The sequence below is a fragment of the Balaenoptera musculus genome, chromosome 20 (assembly GCF_009873245.2).
Source record: "Balaenoptera musculus isolate JJ_BM4_2016_0621 chromosome 20, mBalMus1.pri.v3, whole genome shotgun sequence".
NCBI lineage: Eukaryota > Metazoa > Chordata > Mammalia > Artiodactyla > Balaenopteridae > Balaenoptera > Balaenoptera musculus.
The window spans coordinates 60,100,613-60,125,029 of NC_045804.1; the positions used below are offsets into that span (position 1 = coordinate 60,100,613).

General features: G+C 40.0%; 2 protein-coding genes across 6 annotated transcripts in view; one reads left to right on the forward strand and one right to left on the reverse strand.

Annotated features, from left to right (window-relative positions):
- Positions 1 to 7,483, forward strand: part of TMOD3 (tropomodulin 3) — an 88,725-nt gene extending 81,242 nt beyond the window's left edge. For 4 of the 5 annotated variants that reach the window (XM_036835738.1, XM_036835741.1, XM_036835739.1 and 1 more), the window contains one exon: positions 4,425 to 7,483. In XM_036835738.1, coding sequence (XP_036691633.1) covers positions 4,425 to 4,459 — 35 coding nt within the window. In that variant the 3' untranslated portion in view covers positions 4,460 to 7,483. Of the gene's footprint in view, positions 1 to 2,416; positions 2,506 to 4,424 lie in introns of all 5 variants that reach the window. The other variant, XR_005017697.1, reaches the window with a different exon arrangement.
- Positions 7,082 to 24,126, reverse strand: LOC118886272 (RNA polymerase-associated protein LEO1-like). The gene is made up of 11 exons (XM_036835745.1): positions 24,030 to 24,126; positions 20,955 to 22,290; positions 20,180 to 20,325; positions 19,336 to 19,420; positions 18,147 to 18,241; positions 17,431 to 17,565; positions 16,794 to 16,929; positions 14,994 to 15,147; positions 13,986 to 14,083; positions 12,876 to 12,952; positions 7,082 to 7,695 (listed from the first exon to the last, which is right to left on the reverse strand). Exons 2-10 carry the CDS (start codon positions 21,036 to 21,038, stop codon positions 12,890 to 12,892), a joined length of 996 nt encoding a protein of 331 aa, XP_036691640.1. The 5' UTR covers positions 21,039 to 22,290; positions 24,030 to 24,126; the 3' UTR covers positions 7,082 to 7,695; positions 12,876 to 12,889.
- Between the last annotated feature and the right edge of the window lie 291 nt (positions 24,127 to 24,417).

Below are 24,417 nucleotides of genomic sequence, written 5' to 3' on the forward strand. Positions count from 1 at the left end.
GGGCTCCCCAGCTGCAGCTGGCTGGTTCCTTGGTTGTGGCCTGCGAACTCCTAGCTGCAGCACGCATGTGGGATACACTTCCCGGACCAGTGATCGAACCCGGGCCCCCTGCACTGGGAGCGTGGAGTCCCAAACACTGCGCCACCAGGGAAGTCCCTAAAGTAATTATAGTTTTAACCTGAGTTTTAAGTTTGGTGTTTGTCATTGAAATATTTTTAAAAATGCATTTAGACAAGAATTAAAATAATACTTCTTAAAGAGAGTCACATTTCACCGTGATGCAGTTCTTTTAGGCTTCGGCCATATTTGAGTTTGCAGTTTTTTAAAGATTTCTGGAGCAGAACTACAGCCTCATCCCTTTAATCTAGATCACTGTGAAAAGTATTAGTTCAAACCCTTTCTGTCCTTTGATGATTGTAGTTTCCTATGGAAGATTTTAGCCTCTTGCTTTTTAAAAGAGAAATTTGGTGTGTTTTGGTGTATTGTTGATTTTAGATGTAGTTTGCAAGGTCATGCTAATATTTTAGTGTTGCTTCCTTCGTTGGCTTCTATTTTTTTTCCTTGAGGAATTTAATTTTGCTTTTTAGAGCTAATATTTTAGTGTTGCTAAATATTTTAGTGTTGCTTCCTTCGTTGGCTTCTATTTTTTTTTTCTTTCAGGAATTTAATTTTGCTTTTTAGAGCAGTGTTTCTCAACTCTAACTGAACTTCATAAATAGAGAACCTTAAGAACGTATACATTATTGGCTCTAAAAAGTTAGTTTTTTACTTACTAGGTTATACTTCATTGTAATAGTCTATTTTCAAAGACTGTAAGCTTTTGGAGGTCAGGGGCCATGTGTATCTGTTGAATTCACAACTTTCTTTAAAACCATGTGTGACAATAGTAGGTACTTAATATTTATTAAGTAAAAAAAGAAAGTGGTAGAATTTGAATCCTGCTTAAAGTTGAAATTTTCTGGTAACTAAGCAGCTATAAACTTAAGCCAGAAGTGTCGCCATTCTTCCTTTCCTCAGAAACCACCTTAGCTTTCCCAGGATCCCACCAACATATTTGTAGCCCTAGCGTCTCTGTCACCTGTGTCCCTCCCAGAGGAGGTGGTGCCAGCAGCTGTCCTGCAGGAGCAGCACAGTGAGAGTCTGTACGTGTACATCCCTGTATGTGAAAGGAACGCCAGCCTTTCAAGGCCTCAGCACTTGTGCTCTTCTGCGAGCCTGTTATGGCAGGTGCTTTGCCCAGATCTTTCTAAGAAAAGAGGGCCTGATGTTAGAGCAAGGAAGATTTTGGCAGATGGAAGATGAGGGGAGCAGATGAAAACAGTTCCCTAGGCTGCTTTATGTCAACACCGAGCAGTTGCACAGGCCTGTGTAATAGAGGATGAGGAGGCCGTGTTGAAGAAGGTGCGCTCTGACATGAAGCAGAGGTGAGAAACGGCATACAGCTTTGTGCTGGTAGCTCTCTAGACAAGCTGCCCGCCCTCCCCATGCTGCTCATTCTGATGCAAACCAGATCTGCAGACATGGGTCTTAGGCATGAAATGAGAACAAGGACATTCCTGGAGAGAGGAATTGCATGAATAAAAGCTCAGATTTGGGAGTAAGCAAGTTATTTATATGCTGAAGACAGCCTGCAGATGTTGAGAACTGACTCTCATAACAGGATGCAGGATCCAGAATAAACTTTCAACAAGCACTTGCTATTTGAAGCTAACAGAATAAAAAAACATTATTTCAGCGGATTCAGAGGGAATGCTGATAGAAGGCACTAAAATTACACGGTAAGGAACTTAGATTCCTTTGGACTTTATGTGGAGGCATTTGAGAGCCATTATAGGCCACTGAGTGCATGATTAAAATGATACTTCAAAAACACTATTCTTATTACTCTTCTAGAGATAGAGAAGAAATGAGATTAGTTAGGATTTATTGGCAATTGACTAATCATGAAGTATCGAGAACTTATATTAGTGGAGTGGATTTTGGAAAGAAATTGCCAAAGAATTGTTAATAGGGCTGAATGTATTAGTCCTTCATCCACAGGATGAACTGAAGAATTGCTGAGGTAACAAGTGGGCACCAAGTGAGGAAGAGGGGTCGGAAGTGCTCTTTGCCCGCCTCCCTCTGCTGTGCTGTGTCACGGCAACGGCAGCCGGCCCTCCATCCACCCTCAGCTGGATTTGTTTTTTAGCCCTGCACTTTGATCTCTGCCTGTAGATCAAGGTGGCAAGCCTAAAGACCGTCTTCTTACTTGCATTCTAGTATGCGGTAACTGGACAGAGATATTGGAGCACAAGACTTGAAACTTGTACAGCATCTCTGGGGCGTATAATTTTTCTTCACCTTGCAAACGGGGCTACATCAGAGCTTTAGTGTTCTGATTTTGATACTGTCTTTCCCTCTCTCATTGTTTTCTTAGTCTCAACTTTTCATTGAAATAATCCTACCTACTCGCCATCTCTTCAGCTAAGGAGTATCACGGCTATAACAGCAAAGAGGTTATATGGTGTACGTGCAATATTCGATTGAACTTTGTCTCACGTTACTATCTTTGCACTAGCTAACTACGTAATTAATTTTCTATACTTTTTTTGTTTGTTCCATCTGTCCTATTGATCTTGTTTATAATGTGCATTTTTTTAATAACATGCTTTTTAACATCTGAAATGGTCTGCCAGTAACATCCAAACACTACTGCAATTCAAAATTTTCTTGGAAATGTTCTACCCTAAAGAATTATGTGCTTTTCCTTTCAGATATATCCATGTTCTTCAGAGATCCATATACATGAATTAAGTTTGTATTTGAGGACTCAATTCTCCATTTGATTTCTTCCCCTAATATTTCAGTAAATATGTGAAACTTGTTCATTAACATGGACTGAAATTAGAGTTGGGGTGCACCTAGTTAAATAAGTATAAAAATGTTCATGGGGACCTGACACTTCAGTCCTCCTGGTTTTTATTTTCTGGACAAGCTTTTATGTGCATCACTTGACTGTCCAGTCTCATCTCTGTAAGGCCAGTGAACAGAAGCCAGCAGTCAGAACAGCATGAGAGCAGAATTCGTAGCCTGGCCAGGAGGCCAGTGCACCTGTTAGCTTTTCATTCCTCTGTTAAAACAGCCAATTCAGGCTGAACAAAGACAGGTGTCTTCCTACTTGCTTCCACAGAAGAGAGTATAGAAATTAATAGACCAACAGTGTAACTTAAACAGAGGAACTTACTTACTGGTTAGAGTATCAAAACCAATTATGTATACATGCAAATCCTCTAACTTTATGAAAGCTAAATTGACTTTCCTCATCCCGAAAAGATGGCTGACCTCAGGACCATCCCGTGACCCCACTGTGGTGGGTGGCGAGGCTGAGTACCCTTCACTGAATGTTTCCTATATTAACACGACACTAAGCAGACTTTACTCGCACAGCCGTGAGGTACAGGTCTCGTTATCCCCTGTTACAGAGGATGACTTGGGGCTCAGAGAGGTTACCTTGCTTGCCAAAGAGCAAACCACAAAAAGCAACAGATTCCCACTCTTGCTGACTCCAGAACCTGTGCTCGTTGTCCTCTCTGAATAGGAGTTGCCACAATGCTGAGGAGCCCTGACCTGGTGGCTCTCAGCAGATATTCTCTGGTAGCTGGCAGGTGAGAGTGAAGGTAGCAAGACCCTGACGCTGAAGACTTTGCCCTGCTGCTAGTGAGCACAGCCAAGTGGCTCAGGGTCAGCAGCCCGGGAGGAGGCTGGGGGTCCTCAGATGTGCACCTTTGTTTACTCCATTAACTGGACTAGTTGACCAACCACTGTGGCTGCCCAAGTTTATGGTAGCCAGGTGTGACATCACCACATTACCAGGGTCTAAGATCTTCATTACTTTGCGTTTGTTGTCTTCTCAGAGCCCTGAACTGGCTCATTTTGTAGGAGGTAAGTGAAGGAAAATTTGGAGAGCAGTAGCGGCAAGTCACTTACCTTTGAAACTGATAATACTATTTTTGGTATATGTTCTTGCACAAACTGAGGAAATAATCAGAAGAGCATGCAAATAGTTACGTTTAATACTTTCTAATCCCAGCTGCCTGAATGTCATTTCAAAATTTAATACAGTAAGTTATTAATCATTTTTTAGTGGAGGTATAAATTTTAATACACAAACGAGACAGGCACAGTGACCTGAAGGTGACTGCTGACCATTCTGTTGTAGATTTCTAACGTTACTGCTGTGGAAGCGCAGCTGAGCTTAGCCCCTCAGTTCTTAACGGGTAAGTACGTAACCATGGTGAAGGATGTGAGTTTTTTATTTTAATGGCCATCTGAACTGCAAATGGACAATTCATTTTTGTACAACTCTAACTGGATCACACAGAAACTTGTCACAAGCAAATTAACATTGTACAAACTAACAGGGATTTCTAACATTTTTCTCATAGTTCGCAAGAGACGAGTTGAAGGAGACCACCAGTAAGTCTGCCAACATATAATCTTTGGAAGACTTCGAAAGTTTGCCAAGGGCCCGTGTTGTGATATCAGATGTAAAATTTTCCTCGGGAGAAGGGAAAAGACTGGAAATTCTTTTTTTTTTTTTTTAACTACATGTATCTTTTACCTAGTTTAAGTTGTTACCAGTTTCAAATTGTAAATCACTAGTAGGTGATATTTTGTATTCTAAAGTATTATTTCTACTTTCTGCTAAAATCAATTTTAATTTAGCTTAATTAAATGGTTTATGATGAGTCTTGGGTTAAAAAAATACAATTATAAAAAAGTTTAGGAAGTCATTTATGTAGAATAATATGAACATTCTAAGGACCAATCTTTTTTTAAGTCAAAAAGGGACATTGCTGATGTCAGAATTGTTGTTGCACCTCTTAGGTACAAGGAACTTCAAAGCTTTCCTTATTCCATGGCAAGGAGACTTTTTTCCAAGTTTCATAACACATGAACTTGGCAAGAGTATGCTTTTTGCTTCTATCAAGAAAGCGAAATGCCAGCATTTTAAAACAGATGACTCAAAACCTGGTCATCTGTTTTGGAGTCAAAGCAGATCTCTAGGAGAGAGGAAGCAGTCGTCTCCTGTGCATTCCACGGCACTGCACCTGTCCAAGGTGTCTCAGCAACACCTACAGTTTTTTTCAACAAAGTCATCAGCTTGGCCAGGTTACACACTTTGTTTAAAAGTATAGTTAGGTCTAAATTCATTACCGTTTTTCATTGTAATAATGTGGGCGTTGTTAAATTTTTGTGAAAGCTCATAGTAAAAAAAAAAGCATCTGAGTAGGAAAGCTATTTTTTCTTCCCTGTAAAAGGCATACAGCCAACTCTCAGTTATTTAGGGTAAAAGAAAAAAGAAAGCTGTTGTTAAACAAACACATGAAATCAAAGTTAATAAATGGTGGAGCTTAAGTCAGAGGAGCATGCAAAACAGTCCTTTAAATTGATGGTTACTGACGGTAAATTAGAAACTGGCCTGGGTATAAATTAAGGAGCTGCACAGGCTAGTGAGACGTTCCTATATGCAACACAGAATTGTCTGAATGGTATATAATCACCACTCACTACAGATTTTCCCAACCAATAAGGAAAATGGCTGTTCTTGATAAATCTAACTTTTATTATCTGTTTCCTTTCATCTTGTACTTTTTGGTCTACGTTGTATAAAAGCAATTTCTCATAACACAAAAGTTGTCTTCCTGTCATTCAAAGTATTAAGGTGAACAGTTAAACGGTGGTCCTGTGGTGGGAAGACTACTCCAGATCCAACAGTATGATAGACAATTTGGGCCTGCATTCATGTCTTATTTCAGGGCAGCCCCGGAGCAGGAGATGGCAGAGGCGACACAGCTGCAGACGACAGGGGGCAAAGGAGTCTGAGCAGTCCTGGCCTCGACAGTTCAGGCCTGGGTGTATCACTTACAGGGAGATTTTTCTAAAGGAGGAATCTCCTTCCAGAATAGGGGAGAGGTCTATTGTTAATTTTTTTAAACTTCTTGAAATTGAATTATAAAATGTCTGCTCCTTTGTCTTGGGTTGGACAGTTTATCTAATGAGCTAGGCAGCTCCTTGCATGCTACAGTAATAAGCCTTCTTAACAGGCAAAAGCTTTCCTCATGAGGATTGAGTGTGTGTTTCTTTGGAATCACTATCCATTGTTTGAAAGGGGCCAAAGATTGACTTTGCACTGTACTGCTATTCCCTTTCAGTTATAGGGTGCTGGAGGTTTTTCCAAGTTAGCAAGTCAAGCTCACTCTCGCTCGCTCTCTCCCTCTTTCCTTTCATAAATGACTTTGGAAATGCACTTGGTTTCAGAGACTGCACAGTTCCAGCAGGGTGGGGAGTCAGCATGGAGCAGCTGTACAGAGCTACCAGTACACTTTTAGCAAGGCTTCCTTGCTTGCCCTGCCCTGTAAGTAAGTCAGTCAGTAAATTGCTAAGTATGTTACCCTTTCCTCCCCAAAGTTTGTTTTTAAATATAGGTAGGTAGGCCCCACCTAAAATTGTGTGTTATACTTGGGGCAATATCTTTTCCACTTATTATTTATCAAAGTATGAAGAAGTTGAGTGTTTTCCTTGTACCATTCCAGTTCTGAGCTACAATAGTTCATTATATAATTGAAGAAAAGATTTCTTAATAGATAAGGGTGAACATTCATCTGATTAAATGCAGAAAATCTTTCAAGAATTGTAATTACAAGGGAGAAAACTGATGTTTACTTTGATCTTTAAGAATCTGGCACCTCTTACCCTTTTAGGAACTTTCAGTATTTCTGTATTTCTCTAAAATTTTTTATAACAGATTGGAGTTGTGAAATACTCTTGATTTTTAAACCAAAGATTTTCTAAGACTTTAAGTTTTTGTAGTGTAACCAATTTAAACTTATCTGGTTATCTAAGCAAAGACTATTCTTTGCATTTTTAAATTGCTGTTTTTTAAAAAGCTAAATTTAATTTCCCATTTTATAAAATTTTATATTCATATTGGAAGTTCTAATTTTTCCAGTTTGTCTACATGAAATTGTATGTATTAAAAAATCAATATTAATAATATTGATATTATTAAAATGGATTTTGGTGCTGTATACTTGTAGCTAAAGCCTAGTAGAAGTCTAATTCACAGGTGAAATACATTTTCTAAGGGTGCGGTGCCTGTCGTTTAAAAGACCAAATAAACATTTTGTGTTTAAAAAATTAGCAGATTGTTGGAGATTTTAAGGAGAATTATATCTTGATTGTTAAATTGCAGATTCTCGTTATTTGAATGAAATAATCCACATACTTGCTTTGTGCAGTAGTTGTCCTCTGGAAAAGTTACATGTATAGAGCTTTGTATATTGTTTTTCCGTGGACAGCATCTGATATTTTTTCATTTAAAAAGGGGAGTCCATGGTATACTGAAAATTATAAAAGAAAAAATGTTTTGATAAAATGTTAGTCATGTTCTATTGTACATTATATTTAACCCTTGCTACCATTAAAATAAGATTAAATAATTCATGAGGTTTCATAAAATCTTTAAATTTTCGCTCTGTGGTCCCAGGACTGCCTCACTTTTTCCTTATAAAATCAGGAATCACTGTTACCTCCCAGCAGATACAAGGATCATTGTTTTTCTAGAATCCATAGCAATTTCCGTTCTCTGTAAGTTCGGTAATGTCCAGTTTTGCTCCTCATTTCAAATGCCACTTCACTTAAAAAATTGTTTTTCTAGTTTTATTGAGATAATTGACATATAACATTGTATTAGTTTAAGGTGTACAACATAATGATTCGATATATGCACATACTGCAAAATGATTACCACAATAAGTTTAGTTAACATCTATCACCTCATGTAGTTTTAAAAAATGCTTTTCCTTGTGATGAGAACTTTTAAGATCTATTCTCTTAGCAACTTTCAAATATGTAATGCAGTATTATTAACTGTCATAACTATGCTGTACATTACAGTCGTAGGACTTTTTCTTATAACTGGAAGTTTGTACCATTTGACCACCTTCACACATTTCACCCACTCCCCATGCCCCACCTCTGGCAACCACCACTCTGCTTGCTGTATCTATGAATTTAGTTTTTTTAGATTCTGATACGTGAGATCATACAGTATTTATTTGTCTTTCTCTCTGACTTATTTCATTTAGCATAACGCGCTCAAGACCACTCCATTTTCGAACAGTATTAACTAAAGACATGGCACCCACAAGAACCAAACAAATTGGATGTGTCAGAGCACCTCCTATCAAGGGGCGTGACTTCTTCAGTCTAAACATCTATAGAACCATCTTTTCCCATCAGCTCCCACTGAACATTAATGTTTCTAGCTACTTCTCAGTCAAAGGAATTCTTCACAAATTTTTAAATTGAGAAAATTCTATTTACAATAAGCAAAGATTTTTATATTATGTCATTTTAATGTGGTCATTCTTTCTTATGTCATATTGATTTTTCTGCATTATAATTTAGTTCCATAAGTCTTTCCCTATAAAAACTGAAAAAAATTGGAAATTTTTTTATAATAAAACATTTATAACCGTTTGTTAATGCTGAACTCTAACCTGCAGTCTGATCATTCAGAGGAGTCAATCTTGTAAACCATTACCAAGTATTTTAGACAGCCTTCATTGACATATAAAGACTTTTACTTAGGACATCTGCTCTAGTGGCTAGATAAGAATAGACTGTAACACCGTGAAACACCACCAGCCATGTTTTCTTAGCGTTGTTCAAGTTCGTACACTTTTAAGATAAACTCCCTTGGAGTCTGCATATGTGAGGCTTAACTCCCTTTTCTACAGGCTATCAGTATGTTTTAAGTGCTGCAAAGCAATTAATAGGCCTAAAATTTTTCTGTCAGATATTGTAGTCCACTCATATAGTAAGGTTTAAGAACAAATTCTGGGTGCTTCTTGGTGGCTATGTATAGCAATTTTTAGGAGTTTAAATTTTACCTTAACTCACAAAAGAAAAAAGTCTTTGATTCAGTTGTTTAAACTTTTTAGATTTGTCTGCTTAAGAATTGTAAAAAAATTGTGAAAAAAAATTGCATGCATACATGTGCATTTACACACACACATAGCATAAAAACCTCTGTAATTCTGAATAAATGCCCACATTTTTTTTCAGTCTTTTGGATGAATTATATTTGGTTTTAGTTATGTTTAAAAGCTTGAAAATTACCTTTATAACAGTGCATCATTCTTTGTCACATGAAATTGGGCATTTAAATACATTTTTTAACTCTAAAATACCAAAATGCTATAAATGCTTTACTTTTTCAATTTTTATAAATATAAAAACTGAATTTTATAATACTGATACTTAAATATTACAAAATATTAATATTATTATTATTGGCTCATAATAGCACAGTGAAGGTTCTTTTGAAAAATATGGACTGTAGGCATTTAGAATTTACCACTTCATATTGGAATAAATAATTTCACTAAAGTTTATCAAATATACTGTAGACTTGGACTTTTTGGAAAATCCATTTAGTGCCTATGTTCTAAAGTTCATTCCTTACACACCTCTTAAGAACAAGTTTATTAATTTCCCTGAGTTATTCTTTCCTACCCTATTAAGTTAAACCATATAAAACTGTCAATACGTGACCATTTATACCCATAAAAATAGTAAGTTCATATGGTTCAATCTCATACCATCAGTACTCCATCTGGTCTGTCCATAAAATCAAATTGAGTTTTTAAAAAAAAACTGAGTTGACAAATAAGAAGAAACAGGGACCTATGAAACAGTGCGTTCTGGGCCTAATGGGAGCCAATCCAGCTATTAAACTAGAGATTATTTTTGCAGTAAAACAAAGACATCTCTCATCAGTCACCTATATCCACCAACCAAAAGAGAAAATCAGCGCAACGTGTAATGGGTTTGAGGAAACTTTTAGGGATAAACATCAAATAACTGAATTTTGAAACTTAAGGAGTAACGAAATTCCCCTTGAATCTTTAGTGTTGGCTGGCCTTCCGAGGATGGCTGTCTGGCTTATGTTCACATACGGGAAGCCTTGATGCCTGTTGGAGGCTCGGGTGCTTGGGTTGTCAGGTAACTCCAGCTCCCGTGGGTCTGAGTGGACGTGGTGCCAGGAGCTGTGGCTGTGGGGAGACAGTGCCCTCATGCTCAGCCCAGTGGCACCCTGCTCCAAGCACCAAACAATGGGAGGGTCCAAAATCCCCAAATATCTTTTGGCCTTCAAATATTAAGCTTTCCACCATGTCTACGAGGGTTGAGGTTCTCTAGGCTCAGCCCAACTGCCCTGCCCCAGTCCTGTTGCTGAAGTAGCAGAGCCTCAAGGCCAGCCCCTATAAAGAACAGCTGACCTAATCTACAGATTTAATGTGATCCCTTTCAAATTACCCATGACATTTTTCACAGAACTAGAACAAATAATCCTGAAATTTATGTGAAACCATAAAAGACCCATAATTGCCAAAGCAGTCCTGAGGGGAAAGAACAAAGCAGGAGGCATAACCCTCCCAGGCTTCAGACAATACTACAAAGCTACAGTAATCAAAACAGTGTGGTACTGGCACAAAAACAGACATACATATCAGTGGAACAGAATAGAGAGCCCAGAAAAAAACCTACACACCTATGGTCAATTAGTCTTTGACAAAATAGGCAAGAATATAAAATGGGAAAAAGATGGTCTCTTCAACAAGTGGTTCTGGGAAAGTTGGACAGCTGCATGTAAATCAATGAAGTTAAAACACACCCTCACACCATGCACAAAAATAAACTCAAAATGGCTTAAAGACTTAAACATGAGATATGACACCATAAAACTCCTAGAAGAGATCACAGGCAAAACATTCTCTGACATAAATCATACCAATGTTTTCTTAGGTCAGGCTCCCAGGGCAACAAATTAAAAACAAAAATAGACAAATGGGACCTAATCAAACTTAAAGCTTTTGCACAGAAAAGGAAACCATAAACAAAACAAAAAGACTATGGGCTGGGAGAAAATATTTGCAAATGATGTGACCAACAAGGGCTTAATTTCCAAAATATACAAACAGCTCATACAACTCAACAACAACAACAAAAAAAAACACAACCCAATCAAAAAGTGGGCAGAAGACCTAAATAGACATTTCTCCAAAGAAGACATACAGATGGCCAAGAGGCACATGAAAAGATGCTCAACATCACTAATTATTAGAGAAATGCAAATCCAAACTACAGTGAGGTACCACATTACACCAGTCAGAATGGCCATCATTAAAAAGTCTACAAACAACAAATGCTGGAAAGGGTGTGGAGAAAAGGGAACCCTCCTACACTATCGGTGGGAATGTAAACTGGTGCAGCCACTATGGAAAACAGTTTGGAGTTTCCTCAAAAAACTAAAAATAGAGTTGATGTATGATCCAGCAATCTCACTCCTGGGCATATACCCAGATGAAACTAATTCGAAAAGATACATGCACCCCTATGTTCATAGCAGCGCTATTCACAATAGCCAAGACATGGAAAAACCTAAATGAATGAATGGATAAAGAAGATATACAATGGATATACTCAGCCATCAGGAAGAATGAAATAATGCCATTTGCCGCTCAACAGACTTGAGGTTGCCAAGGGGTTTGGAGGGATAGGAAAGGGAAGGAATGGGAGTTTGGGATTAGCAGAGGCAAACTATTATATATAGGATGGATAAAAAACAAGATCCTACTGTGTAGCACAGGGAATTATATTCAATATCCTGTGACAAACCATAATGGAAAAGAATGTGAAAAAGTATATATATACATATGTATAAGTGAGTCACTTTGCTGTACAGAAGAAATTAACACAACATTGTATATCAACTTTACTTCAATAAAATGAAAAAAAAAAAAAAAAGAATACCCGACTTTATGACTGAACTGTGCTAGTACCTCTCAGCATTCTGGATGAGTCTCTAAATGGCCTTTCTGGAGCGGGTGCTAATTATGTCTGTGTTTACTACACAACTATGAAATTATACTTTAAAAATATAAAAGGGAGGGAAATATAATGTATATCCAGGTTTTCTGCGTGGTAAGACGATGGGCCATTTTCCTTTTCTTTGACCATTTCTATTTAACAAAAGACTTCTAAAAAAACGTATCTAATTAGTATTCAACTCTCAGAGGTAGAGGAATATAAACATTAAATCATGAAGAATTTACATGGTCAAGTCCAAACCCCACCAAGTTGAGCAAACTAACTTCAGAGAAGTTGAATAACTTCCCCAAGATAATATCATTGGTTTGGTCATTCAATAAATACTTTTTATGCACCTATTATGTTCCAGCTACTGCACTAGTCACAAAGCTAGAAGTCAAATCTAGTGTTTTGTTTCGCACTGCTCTTTTTTCTCTAAACCTTTTGGTGACCATTTCTCTCAGGTATTTTGGGTGTCTTTCTCCATAAGGTCACTAATGTATCTGCTCAGCAGTGTGACTGCTGTGCACATAAGTTCCTGACCCTTGTCTCAAAAATGTTTTTGTTTTTGTTTTTAACTTAAGAAAAAGCTTTGGACAGAGGTCTTAAGTTCTAACTCAGCTTCCACGTCTGTAAAATGAGAATAACAGCGGCTGCCCTTTGAGTTGTTCTGAGGATTAGAACCGGTAAGGCCCATGCAGCACTTGGCAAAGCACCGAGTCTCCAGCGAACCCTCCTGTGCTGTACCTGCTCGGACAAGGAAACCCAAGACCCAGAGCAAACAGTTACCAAAATAAACTTCTCATTTGGGAAGAATGTATTTACTAAAGTCACAGACTCGCTTCTGAACATTTTTAAACCACAACTAGGATTATGCAAAAGCAACTCAATTCCTCCCTTCAATCAAAACAAGTCATTTCATCATTGTTTTAAAACAAACAGTTGAAAACCATACTTACAGCAAGCACGCGTTTCATGCTTCAGTCATCCTCTTCTTCTTCGCCGCCTGCTTTCCTCTTTCTGGAGGGTTCACCTCCTGAACAGATATGAGAGAGAAGGTGTACAATTTAATACTGAACGTTTCTGGAAATTTTGTCTTAAGTAATTCTGAGCTGATGCGGGAGCTAGCCCTTCATGTTAGAACCCTACCCACCAGTGGCGACCTTGTCCACAAACACTGTCTCTACAGGTCAGACAAGGGGAGCCCGGGCTTCCCTGGGCAGCAGTCAGGGCTCAGGGACACCTCACTCTATCCTGACGGGGATTCTGCTCATTATTACTTGAAATATGTACCTCTGCTTCCTCAGTACTTCACTTTCTCCATCTAAAATTCAGTATTTTAAAGCCTGTCAATTTTTTTTTAAAAAGGACTGCTTGTGTTTTATGCTTTTTCAGTATGCTTTCCAAGTTTTAAATATATTTTTTTCACATGAAAAATTAGTGCTTCCATTACACAGTAAGGCCGATTTCTATCACTGAGATGTTTCCTCTGATCTGTAACTCCAAACCCATAGTGGAGCATGTTAAGTGTTCAGAAAACACTGGATGAATGAATATGGCACAATGGCAACAACATAGTGATTTGCTGGTGTAATTAAGACTTAAATTTTCTTTGCACTTGTGCTCTTATAAGTGGGAAAGGAAATAATTAAAGGAAAATAATTTTAACAACATGGAAAGGAACTAACCCTCCACTATCATACCCATGATGACGGTGAGAGGCCCCTTGCTCTACTGCACTCAGCTACTTCTAATTCTCTGGTCGAGCCCTGGTGTCTCAGCCACGTGTCTTTTCTCACAGGCCTCTCCGTCCTCTGGCATGCCCACCCTAACACTCTTCCTTCAGCACCCAGCAAGACAGCGCCTGCTCTGGGCAGTCTCCCAACGCGCACAGGTGTCAGGCCCTCCTCTGGGCCACGTCTAGGCTTATTACTGCATTCATCTCACTGAGTTACAGGGAGGTGTGTAGACATCTGTCTGTGCTCCAGGGCTGTGAGCTCCTCTTCATTCCAGGAGTTGACTTGTGGCTACAGGGAAAACCCCTTCAGATTGAATAAATTTGGTTTTACCCCATCACTGGTGAGTTTCTTTGCTCTCGGCGATCTTTGAGCCTTATCTTCATCTGGTCCCTCATCACGCTCTGAAGAATAGGTTCTGGCCCTTTCCTCTGAAAGCAAAGGGACTTTAGATATGGGATTGACCTTCAAAGATGAAGACCCATTTATTCCTGAATTTTTCTACTCTTGAATATCGCTACTTCCCACCATATATTTCCCTTGAGGAGCCAACAATTTTTTAAAGTTTTCATGAAGAAGTATGTATTGCTTTCAAACATGCTTAAATGACTTAGATTGGAGAGGTTTTTTTCCCTCGGAGAGATTGTCTGATCATTTTTAAATACCCGAGGGGCTTCATGCACACATTTATAAAAAAAAATTATTTTATATATTTTTTATTTTTGGCTGCGTTGGGTCTTCGTAGCTGCGAGCGGGCTTCCTCTAGTTGTGGTGAGCGGGGGCTACTCTTCGTTGTGGTGTACGGGCTTCTCATTGTGGTGGCTTCTCTTGTTGTGGAGCATGGGCTCTAGGCACACGGGCTTCAGTAGTTGTGGCGTGCGGGCTCAGTAGTTGTGGCTCACAAGCTCTAGAGTGCAGGCTCAGTAGTTGTGGCTCACGAGCTTAGTTGCTCCGCAGCACGTGGAATCTTTCCAGACCAGGGCTCAAACCCATGTCCCCTACATTGGCAGGCAGATTCTTAACCATTGCACCACCAGGGAAGCCCCACATTTTTTAAAACTACAAAGTTTAAACACTGGGTCCCTACACAAGCAGGAGAACTGCCTGTTACACATTTTCCTCCATAAGGACAAAAATTATTTGACTGATTTTCTTTATTATGGGGGTGCCTTATTTTCCCAGCCAAGCTTTTGTGTGGGAAAGTGGTCCTAGGGAAAACAAAATAAAAGGCCTTTGTACTGTTGTCCTAAGTGAATAACAGCAAGACAGTAAGAGCCCACCAGAGCATAATCGCTCCCGTGGACCTGAGATGATGAACTGTGACCTCCTCTCCCGACTCACCTCGGCGTTCCCCTCGGCCATGGCTCTTTCTGGCTTCACCCTCCTCATCACTGCTGGGGCCCTGGTAGAGGGCACTTGGCCCCCGCTGGTTCTGCTTTTCCCGCAGATGGATGGTCTCCTGGTGAGTAGAAGCCCTCAAACGTTCTTCTTCTTTCTGTAAAGAAGCAAATAAATTACTGAACTTTAAAACAAAAAATGAACTCACTTAGTGCCCCCTTGAAACTACTTTACTGTAAAGAACAGGTAAATGCCTCGCCCAGGACAACGCCAGTTCCTGTGTCCTCAGGGTACAGTTCTCTCCATTTTACACCTCTGTTACCACACATGGTCATCATCTTGTTCAGTTCGAAGGCGTGAAGACAACACAGGGTGAAGAGGCAAAGGCTCCCTCCCTCACACCAACCGCCCCATCAGAACTGGCACCGGCACAGCCTAGGGAGCTGCAGCGTCTCCTGTGCTGCCAGGCAGAGCCCAGAGTGCGGCGACCAGCCTGAGGAACCTCGTTCATGCCCAGTCGATGCCTGAGGGAGGCGGGTTCTCTTCACCCCTGAGACAGACGCCTGACTTGCCCAGGCTCCACCAAATTACCATGGTGCCCAGGTATTCCAGTCTGGGGCCCTCAACCCAGAGAGCTCCCCACAGCTCCTGATGGCAGGATGGGGAGGTTCTGGTGGGGAGGGTCCCTGAGCCCCAAAGCAGAGCCTTCATTCCCTTCCATCTGCCTGGCTTCTACACATTGGGGTTCACTAGGCAGAGCCAGTGTCAACTGAGTCAGGAATGTCCTCTTGACCTTCCCACATCACCTCCTATCTGGCTAACACAGTTTAATGATATACATCAAGGGTTATATTTTTATATAAAGATTTTTTTTAATTAATTTATTTTTGACTATGTTGGGTGTTCGTTGCTGCACGCGGGCTTTCTCCAGTTGTGGCAAGCAGGGGCTATTCTTCGTTGCGGTGCGTGGGCTTCTCATTGCGGTGGCTTCTCTTGTTGCACAGCATGGGCTCTAGGAGCGTGGGCTTCAGTAGTTGTGGCTCGTGGGCTCTAGAGCGCAGGCTCAGTAGTTGTGGCCCACAGGTTTACTTGCTCTGTGGCATGTGGGATCTTCCCAGACCAGGGATCGAACCCGTGTCCCCTACACTGGCAGGCAGATTCTTAACCACTGTGCCACCAGGGAAGCCCGGGTTATATTTTTATTTTATTTTTTTTATTTTTTATTTTTTTAAATTACACTATACTAGGTGTGCTTTATTTTATTTTTATTAATGGCTGTGTTGGATCTTCGTTTCTGTGCGAGGGCTTTCTCCAGTTGTGGCAAGCGGGGGCCACTCTTCATCACGGTGTGCGGGCCTCTCACTATCGCGGCCTCTCTTGTTGCGGAGCACAGGCTCCAGACGCGCAGGCTCAGTAATTGTGGCTCACGGGCCCATTTGCTCCGCGGCATGTGGGATCTTCCCAGACCAGGGCCCGAACCCGTGTCCCCTGCATTGGCAGGCAGATTCCCAACCACTGCGCCACCAGGGAAGCCCCCCGGTTATATTTTTAAATTACTAGTTTCCCTCTGAAATCTCATAGATTGGAGAGAGAACACCTGAGGGTCCGGATTGCTGTATCTCACCATCAGCCATTGACTATGACAATTACTGTGGTTAACCATATGCTTAGAAGGTTAAGCAGGCTCCCTGATAACCACAAGAAATAAAACGGCTGTGACAATAAGAAATGATGAATTAACATTCTGGAAAGCACAGTTCTTAATACCCCAAACAATCCCAGGATAAATCTCAGCCAACATACCTTAATCATCTCTCTGCGCTGGCATTCAGGATCACGACCAGCTATTGGTAAGATTCTAATCTTCTGTGTCCTCGAGCATCTATTAGCAAGTGGCAGGGTCATCTTTCTATGTGTGGCATAGTCTGTAGCCTGAGGTCTGCAGGAAACAGACAAAAACGTCTCACTGTTTACAAAGAATATTTGGAGGCAATCATACCAACAGCAAACACAGCTGCGGACAATGACACACCAGCCCCTGCGGCAGCCCTTTCCTCTGGCGCATGCGCACACCAAGAGCATGCTCGCGATCGGCAGGCTTCCCAGGTAAACGTCCCTGAAGGGAAGGGACACGCTGACCAGCAGAGCAGCACAGACAGTCCAGGCCTCTTACCAGGTGCGTCAATCAATGTGAGTTAATAACCGGTCTTCTGGTTTGTACGGCGGGCTCATGTTGGTTTCCATAGCGTGAACTGGCTCCCTGAGGGACAGCAACTTGTTGCAAAGGTGAAAAATAGCATGGGAACCAGACCATGGACCTTGGTGAGCTGTACCTCAAAATCAGGTCAGTCAGGACTGAGGCGGGCTTTGTGCACAGCCAACCTCTCTGCCCTGTTGCTCTTTAACTGCCAAGTAGCTGTAGGTCACTATGAATAGTTACCTGAAAGTGAGTTTGGACTTAAAGATGGCTTGTCCCTGCAGACCAGTGTCTTCCCTAATGAACAGGTGGTTGTGATTGCCCTGCATCGGGGCCTTGTAAACATCAAACACCTCATGGCCTAAATGCAGGGACAGGCTGGAAACAAGAAATAGTTCAGTTATTAGTGTGGATATTTAACAAATCCTACAGCTTCCATTCTACCCTGTTAGCTGTTCTTAAAATGCTGTGGAACTGCAGGATCCTGTCCCCATACTGAATTCATAAGAAAAACAAAGAAAAGATACTGGAAACAACTAACCTAACCTTTCAAAGTAAAAGGTCATAAAATCCATCTTCCTTTCAACTTCAAATATAATTGTTTTTATCATTTTTCCCAATGTCTACCATTTCATTAGTAAAATAGAAACCATTTTTTAAAACATACCGATTTATAATGTCCAATAATCACAAATGGGCGCTAAGATTAGGCTTTCATCTCAATAAGGTAGATACTGTGAATTTGATCACATCTTGGGTCTATGACTAGAGTATCCCAGTGCTGCACTGTGATCTTAACCTTATTTATTTCTCCCAGGTTTCCCAGGTACTGCCAGAGGCCTAGATCTTGTTAATTCTTTAATGAAAGATGATCCCAAAATACGGTCCTACGCAGAAAACTTCATTCATCCCAGGCCTCCCTCTGGGTATTTCCATACTCTTCAGGCATTTATGCTCACCTTCCATCGGACCACTTGACTATCCGAGCATTGCTTTCTTTAATTTCATTTCCTTCTTTGTCCCGGCGTATCCTCCATCGTATAGTATTTTCTATCTGTTTCAAAACACAAAGGCATTAGAAAACCAGCGTTACTAACTGCATGTTCTTTTTTCCTCAAGTGACTTATAATCATGTGCCAAGAATTCATAGATGGTAAGAGAATAAGCTCACCACAAAATAGTTGATTAGGCAACATGGAAACCTTCCTGCTACAGATACCTAGAGATACTGGTTGAAATCACCAGACATTTTGTTTTAATCTTCTCTGAGCTCCAGTTCATGGCAGTGGAAGCGAAATCTTTGGGGCCATATGAGGTAGGAGGTTACAACTGAGATCTCTGTCTATTGCAGCCCAACTTGAAGGCTATGAACCCAGAGAAAGAAGGACTAAAAAAGGACCCATTCGCCTAGTAAGACAGGGAAGCTCTGAGTATTAATTAAAAAAAAAAAAAAAAAGAATATACAATTAAGTAGTAAACAACAGATTAAAACCTGAGACTTTTGCTTTACCCTATCCTTACTGCGGGGAACTCCAAATTACAAAAGTAGCATAAAAATGGATCCCGCCATGGCTACCACCGCGGCCTCTGGCAGAAGCTCATTCAAAACCCGGTTAAAGGCAACGCCATCCCTGTGAGAGCAATGGTAGGGTTTTGCCATCCAGGCCTTCTCGAGGGGGACCACCTAATGACAAGGCCTATTTTCTGTGCATAATCTGAATTGCCATAAAGAGTCTGAGATACTCTTATTGTGGGAAGCTGCTTGGATCTATCCACAATAAAATGTGGAGGCAGTTCTGTATACCTAGCTACATTATTATTTATCCTGAAGGAAATAGCTAACAATTTTCAAGAATTTTTTATCTTTACTTCTGTCGAAAAATTACAACTGCAAAAGAAAGGTTAAAAAAGTGACAATTCTACACGGATTTTTTTAAAAAGGATATATACCTTCCCCTCTAAAAATGTTCTGAAAAGATATTTAATTCCTTGTTCTAAGCAGTTATTTGTTGATTGTTTATGACAATAAACATAAAGATCATTTTATAAGCTGGTCTCAAATTGTTACCCCTGTGTTTTACTTTATAAAAGGAAAAACTCAAAAAAAAACAAAAAACCAAAACACAGGAATAAAGTGTGAAATGGTACCTTTAATTTTAACCTGGTTCTATCTTCTTCATCAAGCACTTCCTCATCTTCAAACTCATCTTCATAATACTGAGGATGAAAAGGCCTAAAAGGTGTTTTTTAATGTAGTATTAGCTATCTTTAGTATTGAATATAATTAATGTATAAAATAATAATCTTTACAACATGCACTAATATGTTAAAAAAATCACAGTAGACAAATAACTTCATGTAAAACTTCAAAAAGTAGGCAAATTACTGTACTTTCTTGAAATTTGATTTTAAAACATATTACCTGAAATAAAATCCAAATGTGAATTACAGTTCAAAGTTTTTAAATTATATTTTTGTTCAGTAACATATGCCCTCTAAAGTATAGGTGACACATGATCTATCTTTTCATATTTGTTAAGAAAAGTGTCATGTTTAATTGCATAAGAGCTTGCAATAGTGCACCATCGTGAATAATACCCATCAACACTATTTTGTTGTCTAAAATTGTGGTCGTTTCTAGATTCACAAAGGCTTTTGCACTGAACATTTGTGATTTCTCTAGCAAACTTTCTCACTCTCATTTTCCAATTTTTCAGCTTTATGATAGTGAAAAATACCTTCATCAACTATGTCTGTTCATTTATAAGAAAGTGCCAAAATGCTAGAAGAATTATTAGCATTAAAACTTTCTCACACCAGTAATTCATGATTTTCTACCACAGCACATTCTAAATTTATTTTTTCAGAGTTACATGAGAAATCTCCCACCTCTGTGATTAGCCAACTCATTATAAATGAGAAAAACATTTACATTCCACATATTTTTACTCAATATCTTGGGGAAAAAAAAAACTTTAATCAGTCCTCTTACTTGGGTTCTATGCTGAGAAATTTGGGTAGTTTAACAAAGTACAATTCATTTCCTAAATCAGAGTTGATGCTGGGAATTTCTACTTCTATTTTGGTTTCAGATATTGGCTCTTCCTCCTGCTGGTCCTGAGGCACTCCACGTCCATCCTAAGAGAGAATCAGAATGTGAGAGCCTGAGTTGACATTAGAAATGCTCTAGCTCTCCTTCTGCACTAGGCAGATGCAGGTGTGACCAGAAGTAAACTTGGACACCCCTTCAGAGATAAAGCAGTTGGCAACCCCTCCAGGCCTCTCCTTAAAATTTCATCCTCTCCCCACCCCCCCAAAAAAACCACCATGCAAAACAAGACCTGTTAGCCTGCAGTACCAGAAAAAATGTTGACCTATCTAGTTTGCATAAGATATTTAGCAACAGGTGTGTGAAATTATGCAACCCCTCAATGCTAGGTAACTATTAAAATCAGAGAAGAATGTCAAATAGTACACACTTCTTGGCACAGGTTTAAATAAGAACAACTTTTAAATCAAAGGTTTTCAAATTATGCATCCTCACAGTCTAGCCCCTAAAGTTTGGCATCAAATTCATTCTGAGCAATTCCTTCTATTCTCTTTAATATCCAGAAATTCCCAACATAGCTAAGAAAGTCACCCATTCGTCAGATGTTTCAGACTGCTATTCATTATCCATGTCCTCTCCCTACATGGCCCATCAGTCTCTGAAACGTTTTTCTTAACTTTGAACAATGGGCCCAGTTGAGATTTGTAACTGTACTTACAGTAACAGGCTGTCCTGAAATGGGTGGTTTACTGTCCCCGTCACTCTCTGAAGAAATGTCATCTATGTCTCCAAACAGATCCATGGTCCCACTATAATCTTCAACGTTGGGGGGAAAATGCACAGTATTAATTTCTCTCACTGAAGTTCTTCACACAGTTCTTAGCCCATCACTTCAACATAGTCCCAAGATGCATAAACCAAACCTCCACTAAACCATGATCAGACTGACTCCCTGAGCCTAGCCCTCAGAAGCCTCACAAGAGTGTCTACAGGGAAGGAAAACAGCAAAGTTAGCTGGTGGAAGGCCAAGCTGCTGTGATAGCCAGATTTCAAGGTGGATCCCAGGGATCCCTGCCTCTGGAATTCTTGCCCTTGTGTGGTCCCCTCCCACAGGTATCATGGTTGGTCTATGTGATCAATAGAATACAGCCTCACTTCCAAGTCTCTGCATGACACTGTGGCTTTTCTGCCTTGCTCTTTCTCCCTTGGGTCACTTGCTCTGGAGGAAGCCAGCTGCTGTGATATGAAGACACTCAGACTGCTGTGGAGAGGCTCATGCAGTGACAAACTGAGGCCTCCTGCCAAGAGCCACGTGAGTGAACCATCTTGGAAACAGATCCCTCAGCCCCAGCCAGGCAAGCCTTTAAATAATACAGTCTCAGCCAACATCTTGATTGCAGCCTTGTGGGAGACCCTGAGCCAGTGCTAAACCGCTCCTGACCCTTAGAAACGGTGAGATATATTAAATGGTTGTTGTTTTAAGCTGGCGCTCTCAGGGAGTGTAGTTAGGGAAGGTGGGGGATGGTATGCAGGTCACACAAAATATGTCTACTCTGACACTCCTATCTCCCTGTCTTTGAATTCCCTCTGCACAAAGCCAGGGAAGCTTTGGTATCTCAACTTCATTAAATGAAGGCCACCACTGAGTTTTTTTGGTGAACCCATCAAGTATAGAGCCATGTCCAGCTATATGTCCTAACACATCAAATCCAGAATATATCAATTTAAGTGCACCCGTATCAGTAAATTTGGCCCAAGGTAGTTAGTGTTTTTCCTTTATCTCACATTCTTAGAATCCACGTCCACACACATTCCCCAGGCTTTTGCTCATATTTAATAGCAAAATCTTGCAATTCTTTTGGTGTGTAAGTTATTTCTTCTTCAGTCAGAGTTTGTGCTTTCTTTGCCAGAGTATGATGAGATCCTAGTGATGGGTCTGCTGGTAAAAAGTAGGTCAGACAGCACTCAGCTGGGTGATTCTTGAGGAGAATGCAGACTGCCCCAAGTGATGTTATTACAGCATTTTCAAGCAAGAAGACTAGTTTCATAACCTACTGAATGGGAGAAAATGTTTGCAAATGATAGGACCGATAAGGGGTTAATATCCAAAATATATAAACAGCTCATACAACTCAGCATTAAAAAAACAAACAACTTGATTAAGAAATGGGCAGAAGACATGAATAGACATTTTTCCAAAGACATACACATGGCCAACAGGCCCATGAAAAGATGCTCAACATCACTAATCATTCAGGGAAATGCAAATCAAAACCACAGTGAGATATCACCTCACACCTGTCAGAATAGCTACCATCAAAAAGTCTACAAATAGCAAATGTTGGGGAGAATATGGAGAAAAGGGAACCCTTGTATGCTGTTGGTGGGAATGTAAATTGGTGCAGCCACTATGGAAAATAGTATGGAGGTTCCTCAAAAAACTAAAAATAGAACTACCATATGATCCAGTAATTTCACTCCTGGGTATATATCTGAAAGAAACAAAAACCCTAATTCAAAGAGATATGTGCACCCCAATGTTCATAGCAGCAATATACAATAGCCAAGATATGGAAGCAACCTGTCCATCAACAGATGAATGGATAAAGAAGATGTGGTATGTATGTACAATGAAATACTACTCAGCCATAAAAAAAGAATGAAATTCTGCCATTTGCAACAACATGGATGGACCTTCACGGTATTATGCTTAGTAAAATGTCAGAGAAAGACAAATACTGTATGTTATCACTTATATGTGGAATCTGAAAAATAAAACAAACCAGTGAATATAACAAAACAAACAGACTCACAGATATAGAGAACAAACTAGTGGTTACCAGTGGTGAGAGGGAAGGGGGAAGGGACAAAATAGAGGAAGGAGATTAAGAGGTACAAAGTACTGTGTATAAAATAAATAAGCCACAAGGATATATTGTATAGCACAGGGAATATAGCCAATATTTTATAACTTTAAACAGAATATAATTTATAAGAATATTTGAATTACTATTTTGTACACCTGAAACTAATATAATATTGTAAATCAACTATATGTCAATTAAAAAAAATTTTTTTCCCTCAGATATAGGAAGGCAGACTGCTTCTCACAGGCAAGGCAGGCTGAGAGGGACTAGAAAATTTGTTTTTCAGCTTTATCTGAATCCAAACAGAAATCCCCATTCCTAGTTTCTTTCTCAATCAACACCCTTTCACATGAGAGACTTGAAGAGGCTGTGAATTCAGTTGATGTTGTAGTTCTGCAACCACACAATTACATGCGTTTGATTTTTCAGCTACCTCAGCCCTCTGACTACAAGATATGAGATTCCTTTAGGGCTGTCACAAGTGCTCCCTGGTTCTCTGACCATGACTTGAGCCGAACGTTTAAAGACCTAAGCTTCTGTGAAGTTAAGTCATAAAGAGAAAGACAAATACCACATCCCTTATATGTGGACTCTAAAATACAACACAAAGGAAGCTATCTACAAGACAGAAACAGACTCACAGACATAGAGGACAGACTTGTGGTTACCAAGGGGGAGGAGGTGTGGGGGGAGAAGGAATGGGAGTTTGGGATTAGTGGATGCAAACTATTATATAGAGAACAGATAAATGACAAGGCCCTCCTGTATAGCACAGGGAACAATATTCAGTATCCTGTGACAAACCCTAATGGAAGAGAATATGAAAAAGAATATATAACTGAATCACTTTGCTGTACAGCAGAAATTAACACAACATTGTAAATCAACTCTACTTCAATAAAATTTACAAACAAACCAAAACTAACCTAAGCTTGTCGACTTTCTGTAAGTGTTCCAGGGCACTCGGAAGCATCCATCCCACACCACAGTCCTTAGTCATCAGGACTGCCTAACAAGTGTAGCAGCCGCTTGAGCCCTCAATCACAGGGGATAATCTGGTTCATCATGATGCCAAGGCACCCAGCATCCTGTTTCCCATCGGTGAGGCGCTCAGACCCAAACCAATCTACACATCTCATCTTTGAGGATTTGCTTCCTGGACTACCCAGTCAGGTCCAAGTTGGGCAACAGAAAACATACCAGTTGTCTACACAGATAGATCTTAATATTTTTAAAAAATTGTAATTAGGTTTAAAGTTGTTGATTTGGTTACAAAAAGTACAAAGAGAACTCCCTAAGGGATCACAGAATTAG